This window comes from Apiospora kogelbergensis, assembly GCF_038363985.1.
Source record: "Apiospora kogelbergensis strain CBS 113332 chromosome Unknown utg000001l_segment0_segment0, whole genome shotgun sequence".
Classification (NCBI taxonomy): Eukaryota; Fungi; Ascomycota; class Sordariomycetes; order Amphisphaeriales; family Apiosporaceae; genus Apiospora; species Apiospora kogelbergensis.
Window position 1 is genome coordinate 6,669,234 of NW_027117418.1, and position 16,623 is coordinate 6,685,856.

At 52.8% G+C, this 16,623-nt stretch overlaps 4 protein-coding genes across 4 annotated transcripts; 2 read left to right on the top strand and 2 right to left on the bottom strand.

The window, feature by feature from the left end:
- Window positions 1-360: 360 nt before the first annotated feature.
- PG998_002154 (uncharacterized protein) lies at window positions 361-2,860 on the top strand (the record flags this gene model as incomplete). The annotated part of the gene is made up of 3 exons (XM_066868972.1): window positions 361-1,322; window positions 1,384-1,568; window positions 1,620-2,860. The coding sequence occupies 3 exons, from the start codon at window positions 361-363 to the stop codon at window positions 2,858-2,860; spliced, it is 2,388 nt and encodes a 795-aa protein (XP_066737387.1).
- Window positions 2,861-2,973: 113 nt separating this feature from the next.
- On the bottom strand, window positions 2,974-4,102 carry PG998_002155 (hemolysin III family channel protein; the record flags this gene model as incomplete). Its single annotated transcript, XM_066868973.1, has 3 exons — window positions 2,974-3,132; window positions 3,193-3,423; window positions 3,485-4,102. 3 exons carry the CDS (start codon window positions 4,100-4,102, stop codon window positions 2,974-2,976), a joined length of 1,008 nt encoding a protein of 335 aa, XP_066737388.1.
- Window positions 4,103-4,902: 800 nt separating this feature from the next.
- On the bottom strand, window positions 4,903-5,239 carry PG998_002156 (uncharacterized protein; the record flags this gene model as incomplete). Its single annotated transcript, XM_066868974.1, has 3 exons — window positions 4,903-4,997; window positions 5,051-5,140; window positions 5,218-5,239. The coding sequence occupies 3 exons, from the start codon at window positions 5,237-5,239 to the stop codon at window positions 4,903-4,905; spliced, it is 207 nt and encodes a 68-aa protein (XP_066737389.1).
- An 860-nt stretch (window positions 5,240-6,099) lies between these two features.
- On the top strand, window positions 6,100-9,177 carry PG998_002157 (Serine/threonine-protein kinase prp4; the record flags this gene model as incomplete). The annotated part of the gene is made up of 4 exons (XM_066868975.1): window positions 6,100-7,051; window positions 7,103-8,010; window positions 8,062-8,430; window positions 8,956-9,177. The coding sequence occupies 4 exons, from the start codon at window positions 6,100-6,102 to the stop codon at window positions 9,175-9,177; spliced, it is 2,451 nt and encodes an 816-aa protein (XP_066737390.1).
- Between the last annotated feature and the right edge of the window lie 7,446 nt (window positions 9,178-16,623).

Genomic DNA, 16,623 nt, shown 5'->3' on the forward strand with positions numbered 1-16,623 from the left:
AGCTCATATAAATCGTGATCTTGTCGTGGTGAATCAGTAACAAGATGGATTCTGGCCTGGGCTGGTCCCGCTTTTCCCATCCTACATCACCAAAAATCAGCACCCACCTCAAGTACTCGAATGAATGAAATAATTCTGGTTTTTTTCTTCTTCGTCTCACTTTGCTCCGACAACAATACATTGTCACGCCTGGCTTCTGTTTACAATCGCTTTGGACACATGATGAACTAGCAGCACAAGCGCTATAGGAACGTGACGCCGCCTTGTCCCGAATGCGAGTGCAGTCGCGCTCGCTAATCGCAAATCGTCAAACGTCACCAATCATTTGCCCACGGGAATGGATCCGAGCTGAATTTCATCATGAGACTCCGCGCAACCAACAAGCAGAAACGCTTCCGAACCTCGGATTACATCCCCAGTCTAGGTTCTTCGGATGACGAAGTTGATGATGCAGCAAAGGTAGCTGACGAGGACTGTAACGAGGCCTTCGTCAACCCGCCTGGCGCTGGAGACGACGATGACGAAGACGTTATAGAGCCAGATCCATCATCAGAGTCCGACAATACGCCGTCACATAACCCTGGCAATGGAAGGACCAGGTCCCGCAGAACTGTGGTTAAGAGCAAGCTGCGAGAACCTGAGAATGAGAGGTCGCCGGGAGAGGTCCAGCCCTATCCCTCGGATCCTGCCTCGAGGTGGACACGAGCTTACGTAGGACCAGTGACACGATGGTCTCGCTTTCCGGAGCTGTGCCAATACTGGTTTGACGATAGAACCGACTACCAGACAGTGATCGATGTTTACTTATCCATGTGGGCCAAACACGAGCTTCTACCACCCAGGCTCCTATCTGCGCAGCAAGTGAACACCGCCCGGAACCCCTGGATGCCCATTAAATTCTTTGAGGACCAAGAAAGTAGTTTTCTGCAGTGGTATATCCGTCATCTCTCTAGTCGCGCTGGTGGCCAGAAAGCTGTGCTTATGCCGGACAGCACTGCTTTACGTTGGTATATTCCTCAGACTGCGACTGCCCTAATTTCGCTACTCGGCCCCTTTGATGCACTGAAAGAGTATAAGACCCAACAGGGGCAAGCTGTTACGCTCGCGACGAATTCGTTACCAATCGATGACACACCTGACGACAGTATCGAGCAAGGTGGTTACCTATTGGACGTCGGGGGCATTGTTATGTCCATGGGATGGGCGCCTCTTAAAAAAACATGGCGACCAACTCCTGGCCATGTCAGTTATACCGTTTACCGACCAAGCCTACTACAGCACGCCGGAAGAAGCCCCAGAGGAGTCAACTTTGAAGCAAGGCAGTATCCAGATATGGCAAGTCCACATTGAGCAAACAGAACATGGCACAACACGCCCGTCCAGAACCCAACCGAAGCTTGCAGTAGCGTTCTGCTTTGATTGGGGCCGCGTTATGCGCATGCAATGGTGTCCGGTTCCGCTGCCCGTCGATGACCACATTAGCCTGCTTGCCATTCTTTGTAATGACGGTAGGCTGAGGGTGCTGGAAGTACGACAACCTCAGCTGCAAGGCAGTAAAGCCACATACGGTAAGTTGTCTCGTGATAGCTTCTAGCTAGCCATTACTAACTTCTTTCCAGAGCAGATCCAAGAGCCTCTTGCTCTCATGGAGATAAGAAACGAACAGGGCATAGAGATAAGCTGCTTCACTTGGATTAATACCAACCGCATTGCAACCGGTCTCACAGATGGGTCCGTGGTAGTGTGGTCTATATTCCCATGCAGAATCCTTCAGCGGCACCCCATTCATTCGAGCCCTGTGATGGATATCAGCTCCAGTTATCCTTCTCACCCGTTTGTCATTGCATCGTTGCCAGTGGGTGGCGTCGCTACTATCACAGACCTGAACAAACCCAATGGAGAGATGGTTTACAACCCGAATCTTATAATCGACTTCCAGCCGAATCTGCTCGCCTGGTGTGAGCACATGCGGGGTTTCGTCGGCGTGTGGCCCTCGGCTTTCCCTGCCAGCGGCTGCATCTCCTTCATGGCAGCCCGAATATTTCCGCAAGCCCGACTTGTACTCTCCCTGGATGGTCAACCCACCTGCCTCGCTGTGGGATCCTGCCACCCTTATGTTCTTGTCGGTTCCTCAGATGGTTCACTATGGATTGTCAATATCTTTCGGAAGGTCACTTTCTATCGCAAAGCCTCTCACAAGCTTAAGCTCTTCCAGCACGAGTATCAGGAAACTCCCACTGCCTCAAATTCACACCACGGCGAAGATGAGCAGGGAGCCCCACGAGGCGTCTGCCGGATTTTGCATGGTTTCCGGCCTTTGCACAACGGCCATCCGAAAGCCAGCCGGGGCCTGAAGATGAGGCAAACACAAATAGAGCATTCGAAGAACCGAAAAAAAGCAAAGGCTGCGTCCGCCAAGAAGAAGGGGGGTCGAGGTAAAGACAAGGCCACCGCCCAGGACAACGCCATCCCAGGGGTAGAGAATCCGAAGCCCACAGAGGATCAAGCGGACGGACCGGTGCCTTCTGGTGAGATCGCTGTCTACGCGCCCCTAAGTCGTATCACTGCCGTGTGCTGGAATCCCAACGTTAACCTCAGCTGGTGGGCCGCGGCAGCGATGGGTTCAGGACTAGTCAGGATCATGGATCTGGGCGTTGATATGCGCTCTGGCCAACGGCCGGAGGCGAAAGGAAACAATGAGGAGGAGCCGGGGCTGGACATCGGACAAGACTTCCAAGCGGACGAGGATATGGACGATGCAGAAGATGATTTCGATGAAGGTGATATCCTTGGCGACGAAGGATCTGGTGATCCTGGCATGATGGGTGATGGTGGTTGGACGGCGGTCAATAGTAGATAATATTGGGCCAACCCGACGATCGGGTGCTGATGCACAATCAAGTCAACTCGTGTCCTGCCTTATCGTTGCGTCTATCTAACTCTAACTCTATCTGTTTGTGCAACGCTGGCTTACTAGCATTGTGCGCCCAGGATTGTGTGGTGATAATCGAATGCCTTCGCCATCCCAATCAAATGCGACACCGCGGCGAACAAGATGAGGATGTGGAACAGCTGGTGCGAACTGCCCCAGATGTCAAAAGTTTCGGGGAAGCTTCTCTCTGGCCAACGTACCTATAGTGTGCGTGTGTGTTAGCTACATACTCGATTCGGGAGCTGGGATACAACACTTACAGCATAGAGAAACGCGCCGAAGATATACAGAAAACCTTCGAGCAAGACCCAACTCAGACCCATCCGCTGGTCAAGACCTTCGTAGCCATAAGTCCCCAGAGCGTGGCAGATGGGAAGCACGCCGGATACACCGAGGCCCACGAACATCATGGTCCGGTATGGCCTCCAAGCAGGCGTTCTGAAGAACTCGACCCAGCTGACTATACCGCAGCCTGCGCCAAGGACAAAGATCTTCCAAAGCTTCATATTAGCAAAGGTTACACACTCGAAGCGGTTTCATTGGAACACTCACTCCGTACATATACACCGTCATCAGCTCCGGTAGGCAGAACAGCCCGTAGTAGAGGGCGGGGACGTAGCTCCCAACAATGAGGCAGACGATGCCGGAGTAGTCGAGCTTGTTGCCCCACTTGGCAACGTCCGGGCTGTGATTCATGAGCGTGTGGAAGGTGGCGCTCATGCCAAGGCAGGCGACGGCGCCGGCGAAGAAGCACGAGAAGACGAGCACGTCGTCGCGGCTCGCCGAGGCGTAGCGGGCCGCGACGAACTCGAAGCCGTGGTAGAGGGCCACGCCACCGAGTGCCGCGAACGCGCCGCAGCCCAGCAGGTGCGTCCAGATATTGACGCTCTCGTTGTGCACGTAGAAGAGCGACCGCAGCGAGCCGCCGTAGCTGCCGCTGTCCGTCCGGTACCCCCGCAGCAGAAACTGGTTGTCGCGCCGCCACGCCGGCAGGTCGTCCCAGTGCAGCAGCCGAAGCAGCGCCTGCTCGACTTTGGACTCGACCTCCTTCGCCGTCGACGCCAGGGACGTCGACGCGGCGCGGCCACGCTGGCGGAGCGTCTCGCTTCCGATTGCGGTGTGGTCGTGGGCGGAAGCCGGCTGCCGGCCCGTTGCCTTAGCGTCGGACATGATGCTCAGCCAAAGTAACTCTAATGGTTGATCTGGAATAAAGCTGGCTGTCGTTCTGTACACTTGGATGCTTCTCGTGAACTTAACTACACATGTGGACGGAACGACACACCTTCGACGGTATTATACTAACCCCGTCTCTTGGCTTGCGAGTCGTTCCTGTCGTCGAAACAGCCCACTATTACGTGTCGGCCTAATCGGCATGCGGGATTTGCGGTGGTCTATTTTTTGTTGGGAAATCTGCTTGGGGCCTTTTTGTTGTTGGATGCACATGTAAAAGTAACCATTCCCATGGATTCTTTCTGCCGAGGCCGAACGTGTTACTCGACTAGGTACTAGCAGCTGAAGACTTATTGTAAAGATAATTCGATTAAGCATACCCACCCCCAGCGCCTGAGGGAGAGAAAGAAGAAAAGAGACAGCCGTTCTTGCGCTTCCATCTATTTGTTTAAGAGTTGTGAACCACATGCACTCAAATCATGTACGGACATTACGAAAGTTCACATCCAGCAGTCACGGTTCCAATAGGCAGTGAGTGCATGGCGGCAACCCGAAGGCACCAAATCCAGCTTCGTAAGCAAAAGTATTGGCATGGTTTGATTCAGCAAGGGGCATGTAACGCCCCGAAACGTGTGATCGTGTATTGATGGTATTCAGTCGTATCGCGTGAGATATCTAGATGCTCAGATCGTAGTAAGCCGGATCCCGCCTCTCGTCACCCATGCATCGCTTGTGTTGACAATAGCAAACCCGTGGATCGAAACTGGTCGGGGTCGGCCGCATCGCAAGTAGGCAGTCATCTATTTCTTGCCGCTCTTCTTGATGCCCTGAGTGCCGGCATTCAGAGGGCCCTTTCCTTTCGCCTTAGCGGCCATCTCGGCTCGTGCCTTGGCATCTGCAGCAGTCTTGTCAGAACGAAGCTGTTGCGATATCATAGTAAATACGTACCAGCTCTTTGCTTCTCCTGGTACGCCAAGTCCTCCTCGTCGAGTTCCTTCGCGACCTTCTTGGGGGCCTTCAAGGGCTTGGCCTTGCCGCCTGGATTCCAGTCGTGTCAGCGGGACATGATCCTGTGGGATGTTCATGGAGGGGCATTGCAGATCTCAAAAACGTACCATCTCTGTTTGCGCCACCCATGATGGTGCTGGGAGTAGGGTATCTAACGTGGGGTGAAGGAAGTGGAAGAAAACGAAACGCGATTGGTAAGGCACCTTCGATCTGAAGTGCACTGGTTGGGTATCTCGAATGGCAATGTCTTCGGAAAGACTTCTCTGCAACGGTCGGCCAAGTCAGAAAATAAATCGCATCCCTAAAAGTTCCAGACCGCGGGGCAACCCACTGGAACAGGGTCCTTTGCCAATCCATCAGCGCCCAAAGCCCCCAAAGTCTCGGCTCTCTGGCGACTCATGGGGCCATGGTGGGTGCTGGAATGGAAACCGGCGGAGATACGGGCCCTTGTAATTCCGTTGTCCAGCAGTTTCCAACAGCCAACCAGCGGAAAGGAGCTTTAAGGTTAATTGGGGCCAAGGCTCGCTCGGCTCGCTCCCCAGTGCAGAAGCCCAGTCCACCAGTCCAGTCGGTTCGTCACCTCCGTCTCCGCCGAGTCAGCCTCGTAAATTGCTTGACGTTACCATACCGCCATCCAGCACCATCATAACATAACTCCCAACTCCTTGCGTCTTCTTTTCTGGCCGCAAGCACGAATCTGGCAAAGTCCTCTCAAGTAGAACAGCCCACCAACCAGACGAGCAACTCGTACAGGAACGCGCTCGTGTCCACTCTTCTGACGCTACCTGTGTGCGCAGCATTTGCACCGTGATGAGAAGGAGCTGAGAAGAGACTTCCCGGTTCGGCTCAAATTTCTGCGCCTCGATATATATTTGTACCTCTGGCTGACACTGTTTCTTCTGTCTTACCAGGCAGGGAAGGACTCTACTCGAGCCTTATAGCCTTTACGCTCAACCGCTCTTGGAGACAAAGAGCAGCAGGCCTTGACCATGGGCAGTCCAGCTAGCTCCGACGAGGGCGAGATCCTGGAGAACGGTGTGGGGAACTCCAAGGCAACTTCACTGCCGCAGATTGATGGGATTGGTGTTGACCGTCAGGACAGAAATCGAGTTGGGTATTCGAGATCAAGATCGCCTGATCATGGAGACGGCTCGAGACACAACAGCGGACGCAGCCGCTCGCCACGAGGTTACAAGCGCTCCCGGAACGACCGCGACTATCATTCATCCGGACGTGGGAACTCGGACCCTCGACGATTCCGTGTTCACTATGAAAACGAACGCGACGATGCGCATCGTTCCCGCCTGCCCTACGACGACGATGACCGCCCGCCGCCCCGATCCTCAACATCTGGCCTACGATATGATGACAGCGACCGACCAAGAGCTGGAGACCGGCGTCGCGATCGCAGCCGAGATCGTGACAGTTATCCCGAAAAGCGACCACGAAACCGCACTAGATCACCCTACCGTCCGCCCCGTGGCGGAAGAGATAGAGATGAGCGTACGCGGCGCGATAGCGACAGGCCCGGTCGACCGCTAGAGAACGGCCGAAGCAACAAGTATGGTCATCAGGGCTCCCCAAGGCATGTTGAGAACGGTGTCATGTCCAAGCGGGCTACTTCGGTAGAAACTACTGGTACTTCTAAACATGATACTAAATCTGCTAAAGGGCATCCGGGCGATGATGAATCTGCCAAGGCATCGGCCTCGCAAGCTGCAAATGGACCCGAAGAGGTACATGCAGAACCAGTCGTTGACGAAGAAGAAGAGCTTGAGCGCCGACGGCGTCGGCGCGCAGAGCTTCTGGCGAAGACACGCGGACCTAACCCCATGCTAGTACAGGCCGTACAAGCTTCTGAGAAGGCTGCTACTGCCGCTTCTCCAGCTCATACACAATCTAGTACACCGCTGGCCACAGAATCAAACACCCCACGATCAGGTAAGCCTGGGTTTGTTCCATGGACTCGAAAGCCTACTAACTGTTGTGTAGTCGTGTCGTCTCCTGCTTCGCCAGGTCCTGGAATGCAGGAGGGTATGTCGCCCGCCGCGCTGGACATCGCCACTGACCAGGACCTCATCAATACTCATGGTAAAATTCGGGATGCCGAGGACGATGGGCCTTCAGCTGCGGATTACGATCCAACGGCAGACATGAGAGAAGATGAAATGAGAGACGAACTTCGCAATGGCAATATCGGACCTCATGGGGAAGTCTTGCCACCTGAAGAAAAGGCAGAGATCGCGCCTAAGGAAGAGCCACAAGCTCCCCCTGTACAAACTTCAGGTGATGATGATGATGACCTTGACATGTTTGCCGAAGACTTCGACGAGGACAAGTTTGCTGCCCCTAAACCTGACGCTCAATTAGATATGTCTGCAGATGATCGTAACCTTCCCGCAGCTCTTGCGGAGCCAAGCCAGGGAGGGATACTCGAAGGCGACGATAAAGATGGCTACTACAAGATTCGCATTGGAGAGGTTATGAACGGCCGCTACCAAGTTCAGTCGACTCTGGGCAAGGGAATGTTTTCGGGAGTGGCGCGGGCTATCGATATCACTACGAAGAATTCGGTCGCCATCAAGATGATGCGAAACAACGACGCACTCCGGAAGGGAGGCTATGTCGAAATCGCCATCCTGGAAAAGCTCAATCAGGCCGATCCCGAGAACCGAAAGCATATCGTAAAGTTTGAGCGACACTTTGAGCACAAGGGCCATCTATGTCTTGCTTTCGAGAACCTCAGTCTTAACCTGAGAGAAGTCCTGAGGAAATTCGGCAACAATGTGGGCATCAACCTGCCCGCAACGAGAGCCTATGCCCATCAGATGTTTGTTGCTTTGGCGCACATGCGGAAATGCACCATCATTCACGCTGACATCAAGCCTGACAATATTCTGGTAAGCTTCCCAAGCGTCCCCATCGCCAGGCCCTTGACTAATTCTATCCAGGTGAACGAGTCTCGCAATGTGCTCAAAATTTGTGACTTGGGTACAGCTATTGATAGATCAGATGCCGCAACTGCGCACAACGAGATTACCCCTTATCTTGTTAGTCGTTTCTACCGAGCGCCAGAGATTATTCTGGGGATGCCGTACGACTACTCAGTCGACATGTGGTCCATCGGCTGCACGCTATACGAGCTATACACGGGCAAGATTCTATTTACCGGCGACAGCAACAACCAGATGCTAAAAGCGATCATGGAGATTCGAGGCAAGTTTAGCGCCAAGCTTTTCAAACGCGGCCAACTGTCACACCTGCACTTTGATGACATGGGCAACTTCGTTAGCGTTGAGCAAGATAAGACACTTGGAAAGGTACGTTGTTTCTTATTAGTCTTGAATTTCTTGTTTTGTTTGTGAACCCTGCCGGTGGCCCTGTCCCAGACCATCTATCAGTTATCACCTCCATCCCTGTCTTTCTATTTATAAAGGTGCCGTTATTTTTGGCGGGGAACAACCTGTAGCCATTCTATGCGGCTGCAACACGCGCCAAGCTGTGGTTGCTCCGATCTCTGGGTCACCCAAATCCCGGAGGGCTCGCTTTGAGATCTTCGGGTGGATGCCAACCGAAACTCTGGCCTACTGGAGCAGATCCGGGGTGCTTGCATAGACGCTCGTTTCAGGTCATGCGGCCTCCTCCGGAACCGTTAGCATCCTCTGCAAGCTGCGGGACACAGTTGGCGCTGAGTCGAGCGAAAGTAACAGCGGCTCTTTGGATTGGGTGGACATATGGAATTGCAGATCATAGTTGTTGGATCTCATGCCCTGTTCCTTGTTTCACTATGTTATCAACGTTGACTTCATTAAGTCTACGACGCTAACTTGGACCTATCTTTACAGACTACTGTGCGGACCATGGCCATCGTGAAGCCAACTCGGGACCTGCGAACCCGCCTCATGGCTGCCTCCGGTGGTATGAGCGATACCGAATCTCGAGAGCTAAATCAGTTTGTCGATCTGCTGGAACGATGCCTAGCGCTCAATCCGGACAAGAGGATCACGCCTTTAGAGGCATTGAAACATCCTTTCTTCACGACTAAACTGACTATGCCAGTGAGATAAGCACTACAACTGCGGCGCCTTGGAAGACATGCTTGGCTTCGATATCCATGTACATTGGCCTAGTTACATATTCAGACCACATAGTGATAGATGACCCTCAAGTATAATCGATTATCAGGTTGACAAAATCACATGCCGGCTCATAAATGTATCATATATAGCATTATCCACCATCCTTCTGCGCCATTATACACCATTTGACACATGATTTTCACGGTTTGTCACGATGGCTTACGTACTAAGCTCTGTCAACGGTGCCGTGCGGAAGCAATATGTATTCAATGTGTCAGATACGTAATAATAGAAGAGGGTGATGTGACCTGCGCTTTATCATGTCACCCCAAAGGGAAAAAAAGCCTCTAGGCTTAGTAGCGTCGGCGTTTATGTAGCTGCATGCATGCCGTACAGAACCCCTGAGAGTTGCATCGAGTCATCCAATAGCTCCTGGTCGTGGAGTAGACGCTGACAGATGCGGCTATGCGTATTATAGATAATCTTACACGCTGTTGGAGGTGAAATAGCATTTGCACAATGGCCTGCTGGAGTTGCAGACACCACGAAAAAATCATCAAGGATGTATCCTCCGCAGGCGCGGATACAAATCATCCATTGAAATTGATTTTGAGCTGAGCAAACCAACCCAAAGCAGTACCCAAAGATCTCCCTAGGCTGCCCCGTGGCAAGGGGGTGATCCTCCCGGCGTAATCATGCCGCTTGGTGATCCTACCGTGCAGTCATCGTAACGGGTGTAAGGGCCAGCAAAGAGAGAGCTGGGTATGGCTAAAATAAGCCAGGGTCATGATCACCAGTCGAGCCATCGGAGAAGCCCATGACAAGGATCCCGAAATATCTGTTCATTGTTACTATCCTATCGCACAGCTCGAAATGTGTTTGCCCAAGGTGCATACTTACGAAGAGAGGGCGCCGAGGATGGTGACAGTCATCCAACCTCCCTGGCTGAGTCGAAGTACGGGTGCGTTAGAGGATTTTTGAATGCATGTCATGCGATGCACGCCTACGGCGCAGTCGATCAAGGATCTCACGGTCTTTTTGTTTCCAAGACGGAAAAAGAACAAACCAAGACGACGAGGTTCTCCCAGGCGAAGCAAACGAACCTATCTTTGATTTGATTAGTTGACACAACGGTCATGGTTGATCCCTTCGACGGAACGCCCAGCCCCGATTCCGGTCAATGGTGTATAGGTTCTGTTCGGATTCTACAGATGAGGCGCCAACAAGCAGACACGTGTGGTAATCTTATCTCGCCCCCGGCCGACACGAAACATTGGCAGAAAGCAGAAGCACGCTCTCGAAATAGCAACAACGTATAACCCAGGTGGGCCAGACAAAGTCCCATGGAGATAACGATCTTAGACGCCCGCGTGCAATGCCGACGTCGACCTTAGTAAACACGGTGAGATGCCTCATCCTCCACCCAGCCACATTACACAGCAACTGTATGCATGCACGCGTGTGTCAGCTCCACCTCCCTCCTCCTCGTCCAAGTTCCGGGAACGGATGACATGCCTCGCGAGCGAGACACAACAGACAGGTCGGCATGGGAGGTAGGAGGCTGTGTCTTTAGTGTCTCCTGCAGGCGCCCGTCCCGGTTGTTTTAGTTCCCATCCCGTCCCCCGCCACGTAACGTCTGGTACATGCTACCAAGTGGCATGTATGTAGAATTTGGGATTTCGACATCCTCGTCGGCATCGTCATCCTTGTCTCTTGGCGCATACCAGGCGTCATGTCAAGTCTCTCCTTCTCTGGCCCCCTGGGCCCTTGGATGCCTTTGCGTGTTGTGCTGGGTGGTGGTGGCCAGATGCGCGAGTAGCCTCTGTTAGTATTGGCTTGTTTGCCTGTTGATGGTATGGCCGATAGGGGCGGGGGTGACATTGTCTCAAATTCTTGGTAGGAAGAAGAAAGTCTCGCGTGGTGTCTTGTCCTGCCTGTCCTAGACATTGGATTCTTTTCTCGGGGTTGCGGCGAGGAGTGAATCACGATAGATCACACCTGCTGGGATTGATCATATTCTCAAGATGTACGGGTCGTGGTACCGTTCCTCCCCGTTTGCTCGTTTGTCCAGCAAGCCGGCTTAGGTATCCGCCCGGCTCTGCATATCACCTTTGGGAGGGGGTGAAATGTGAGTCTGGAAGTGCAAGGGGAGGAATCAACCAGATCCTGGCCTGGATATCGGCAATTCTCCTTAGTGTGATAGAGAAACCTCGAATGGTCGAGGCCAAGAACACACGCGAATATAGCTTGGCCCGGAGTGCGCGCCCTGCTCGATGCGGTGTTACGTATTTCAATATAGGGGAGGCAGACGGAGGTTGCGCAGTGAAATGAGGCAAGGCTGAACCGGAGGACAGGTGAAGAGGACATCATGTTCGAGCCGCCCCAGCTGGGCAAGCAAATCATTTCTTGTCATACTATTTGCCGGCTCGGGGTGGCGCAGTGAGCAGAGAATGATACGCCTTTTTTCGGTCCCGCACTGCGGCCTGCCGGCACTAAGGCGGGATAGAGAGGGGTATAGACAGCTACAGGTGTGTTACGTCCCACGGAGGCTCCGGGATGTACGCTGGTACGCCCCCTTAAGTTTTCTGGTGGCGGCTAGGAGAGACATACTGCTTTCAAGATAGGAGAGCAGCCACTTGCGGCTGGGAAGCTCCGTCTATCATTTATGGCCGCTTCAAAGCCGGCAAAAGATGAAAGATAGTTGACATTACTCAATCGGCACATGATGGCAACGATAGTCTGTCAGTTGGGCCCCGGAGATTGACCCCCTGATAATAAATGGGACCCGATGCGGACGAGGCTATTCGCAACCCGAGATGGAGGGTGCGCTGTAGTACGATGCACCACGAGATCTAAACAAGTCAGACACGTACCACCGAGTCCCACGTTTCTTTTCTCGATCGATGGAGCATCACCATCCTGGCTTGACTCGTTCTCTTCGTCTCCCTTCCTTCCGAAGGACGAAAATGCCTGTTGTTGGCGGAGATGAGATCGTCATCTGTCAAAATTATGTGCTCGATCTCAGCGTTTGTGAAAGTCTTCTATGGGTTGCCTCGTTTAGGCATGTCGATATCGAGAATTGCCGCTTATCTTTGGCGGTGTTAACCTTATGTACGACGAGAAACCGAAGACCGAAGGAACCGCCGGCGCCGCGCACGTTTCAACGTCTCATTTCTTGCATATAACTTCTTCGGATGAACAACTAACGACCTCATCAGTATTAGTGAGCAACCAAGAGGCCTAGACTCTAGCTTCCTCCTCATCAAGCGCTCAAGATTGAGTTCGAGTTCGTGGCCGTGACTCGCAGTCTGGACGACGCGAGCGCCGCAAGGCAGGACCAGCAATACATAATGAAATGATACTGTTGCCTGTTTGATGGAGACCCGACGGCGGGCTGCCTTAGTTCACACACACACACACACAGCCAACAATGGCGATCATCCGTCTGCTCCGGGGTGCCTTTCTCCGCACATCCGCGCAACCATGGGAGAGAGCACGCACGCTAGATGAGGTTCGGCTGGAACGCAACATGTCAGGCTCTTGCGCACCCGTTAGCCCGTGACCGCCTCCATCCGTGTGTAAAACAGCTAGTCAAGGCCTCTAGCAAAGAGGCATATTATTACTCAGCCACCACAGGTACGATTGTGGCTAGATACCTAAAACCAGGGAGTTGGGTCAAAGAGGCCCGAGGAGCTAGCGACTTTGCATGCAGTCCGGGCAACTCAATTGATAAACAGTGACGAAATGATGGGCCATGATGACTTCTGTTTCGAGGCGTCGGACCCCCTGATTTGCGAATGATTGGCCCCTTTTCGCCTTGCACAAATACCTCGAAATGTACGTAGGTGGCCGCCCTGAATGCAAATCAAGGGTCAAGCGCTAGGCAGAGGGAGGTTGGAGGGAGAAGCGACGAGAACGACGAGGTCAAGGTTAAGGTCTCGCGGCAAAACCCAAAACGCTGTCGCGCAGCCAGCGTGATACAAACCCGGAGCAGGATTCCATCATCTGATCTACCAGTACTTCACCAATACGTGGTCAGCCACAGACAGGCAGGCACAATTCCCTTTGCATAGCGATGATCCTGACGCAGAGGATTTTCTTCGTCGTTCGTCGTCGCTGCACCAACGGGGTACACTGGTGCGTCAAATGAGACTTGGTGGGTTTACTTGCAGCGCACATCATCATGTAGGTCTGAAGGTCGGCGGGAGAGCGCCGGACAGGCTGTAGCTAGAGCCTATTGGCCCCCTGTGACGTGACGCGGGGATCTTCGGCGCTTCTCTTGTGAGAGATATCAATGATGGTCAACGGATTCATCAGCGCTTGCGCGTGTATTGATTGGCCTGACACGCCATGATATGCCTATTGGTAGACAATACACGAACGATGTGCATCAGGTGGGACGGGATCGTGGGGTCCAACCGTGTTTGCGCCGGCGTTATGCCTTGCTATCAGCCATGTCGTGTTCCAGTTTGTTTGCATTGCGGTTGTAATTGTCTTGTTCTTTTTCCTCTGCCTCGTCATTCACTAGAAGGCGCAGCTGAGCTGACGGGGGACAGTGAGCGACTGTGCTTTTTTATTTTTCTTTCTTCTGGCCACCAGGCGTCACAGCCACAGACACAGACGTAGACACAGACAAAGTAGGTCTTTCGGCTGCGATGGAAACGTTCCCCGGAGTCATCGCAGCCATGCTCATCACTCAGGGCAGGTGACTTGTGAGTCATTTGGGGATTCGGGGACGACGGACGGGTCCATCCGGCGAGGGACGCACGAGGGGACACGGAAGAAAAGAGAAGCATTCGGGCGAATAGTCTTACTCACAAGGCAGACGTCGGCTGAAGGTTATCTTGGTGATATCAATTGTCAAAACGCCGGCATGTTTCCGATTAACCCAGCATTTGGAGGCCCCGTCCCGAGGCCATGGATTGGCTAGGCCAGATCTGTGTTAGTATTTGGGCCAGTTATCACGGGAACTAGCCCAACCTCCAACGGCCGGGTGAGCTTGTGCCTTGTGCCTTGTGCCTTGTGCTCGACGAGGACTACTACTACATATGTAATTGCACCTCCTTTCACCCCACAAACATACTACGACAGACTGCTATCACCAGTTCGTCAAATGCATGGCCTTGTCTTGCATTGGCTGGCGGGCTCGGCGTTACAATCGCAACGAGGGCCAACGATTGGACCATCCAACCTCCGAGTCCGAGAGGTGCGTCCTGGAAGGCAAGTCTAGCGACTGGAAGGGAAGTCTAGCGATTAGGCACAACCTAGCCTTTCATTTCATCTCATCCCACGCATTAAATCGGCAAGTAGCCAGCTGTTTCGTCATAACCAGGTATAAAACACAACACGCTGTTGGATGTTTCCGAGTCCGTTGGTTTGTCTGGGCAGCGGGAGACAACGTGCCCCGACTGCTACCCTGGCGTCGTAATTGTAGCTGATGAGCAGCCGGGCGTTGTGTCAATGCTTGATCGATCATAAGATTGACGTGAGGTTGCGCATCCGGCATGGTGCGGTATGAGCTGAACGTGCCAATATCCAAGTGTCAATCAAACACATCGGGATCACATCGTCAGCTGGGAGGGGGTGCGAGCGAGTTGCGAGTTGCGAGTTGCTTGCTGTTCCCGCCATCTTACTTTCCCCACGGTTTGCTGCATGATGGGCAAAGACCACATCGACCGCTTTTGCCAGGGATTCGGCCCCTTCTGGCCCCTTGAAGTTTGTTTCGGGCCCAGGGTCCTGAAAGCTTGTCAGCCTTGGAGCCTTCCAACAAGAACAAGCGATGGATCGAAAATTCTCAGCAAATTCCACATTCGTACGCCGACCGAGGCCTGAATCAATCATACAACAAAGCAAGGCATGTCCATTAGCGTTTCTCAAACCCCATCCCATCAACCCGTCGACCGAAAGGTGCCAGATGGTCCAAGCGAGGTTTGGAAAAATGGCTAGCAACCAGCTCATCAGCAAGGCAATCCTTGGCCTAGACGATGCCGACTTCCTCGTCATGATCTGACATGGCATGGGGGACGGGGATGGGCAAGCCGCACGAACGATATTGCCAGATTTGATCAGTCAATTCCAGTTCTCATGTGGCTTGGAAGGATCATTCCAGCAGTATTAGCCAGGAGTGACTGTTCAGGAGGCGGGGAATTGGTGGTGTTGTTGACTGCATCTGAGGACAAGCTTGATTGGACACGGGCTGCCGATGTTCCCTCAATATCAACAAGCAATATCAACAACTGCGAATAGAAGACGAGCAAGTGAGACTAGCGCCCTTGCCCTACCCTTGGATACGTATGCTATGCATGCATTGCATTAATTCTGCATCAGCGGTGTAGACGATGAGCTGGATAGCGAGCATGCATTATGGCAGTCGCATCGGAAGGATGATGCGGGCATTACTCCATACCCAAGCCACATATCCATCTCCATTATTGTCGTTTGACCAGACGGACTTGGTGGTTGCAATGGGCAAGTCTGTCGCACTTGCACACACACACACACACAAACACACTATACACGCGCACACAACCGAGATGGAGGGGTAGTAATACATATTAGTATGTGTCAGCAAATAGGACCAGGTAAGATGTTAGATGTAGCCATCCACATTGAGAAACACACTCGAGTAGAGATGGGATGGCGGTGAGTTTCGCTGTTTCTCCTCCAGCTATGGCCCCCAAGCCGTCGTCCCATCTCTTATCGATATCTCGCGCGACGTACAGTCTCATACCGCAATTAGATGCTACCGGCCAAGACCCTGACAGGTGGGAAGGCAGAAAAGAAATGCATGTGGCACTGGGAAAGCAACAAAGTTAGAGTCCGAAGTAAGACGCCGCAGTTACAGAACAATGGATGTGGATGAGCGTCATGGGAGGGAGAGAAGAAAAGAGAAGAACGCGGGAGGATGTTGATCAGTCTATAATCAGCAGTCTTGGCTTGGGGAATGGATGATCCAGCTTGGACGTGTCGTAGACGCTCGTGTAGACCGGGCGAGTGTTGGGTGGTGGTGATACAGTCGATCTTGGCTTGGGTTCGGCCAAAATAGAACATCAACCGTGTTTGCATACTTCTTCGTCTTCTTCTCTTCTTCTGCAACCACGAACTGTGACTCGATTTACATGAGGCCTGCGTATCGCTTGGCCTATGTTTATCCTAATATTGAATCCTATTGTTTAAGTAGAGTAGTATCAACCCCCCATCCATGTATTCAACGCATAAGGCTACCTACCTACTTGCTAGAACACACACTTTTAGATTTGCTGCTGCCGGTGGTCGATCATTGATGATGATGCCGCTGATGGATGAAGCCGTGATAATCACCGACAGGCGATGCTACACATTTGTCAGGGGGATGCTGCAATAGTACGCCGGCCGAGGTTTCCTATTGGGTCGATAGATCGGCCGTTTCCAAACCCTGAGCGCACGGAGCAATTT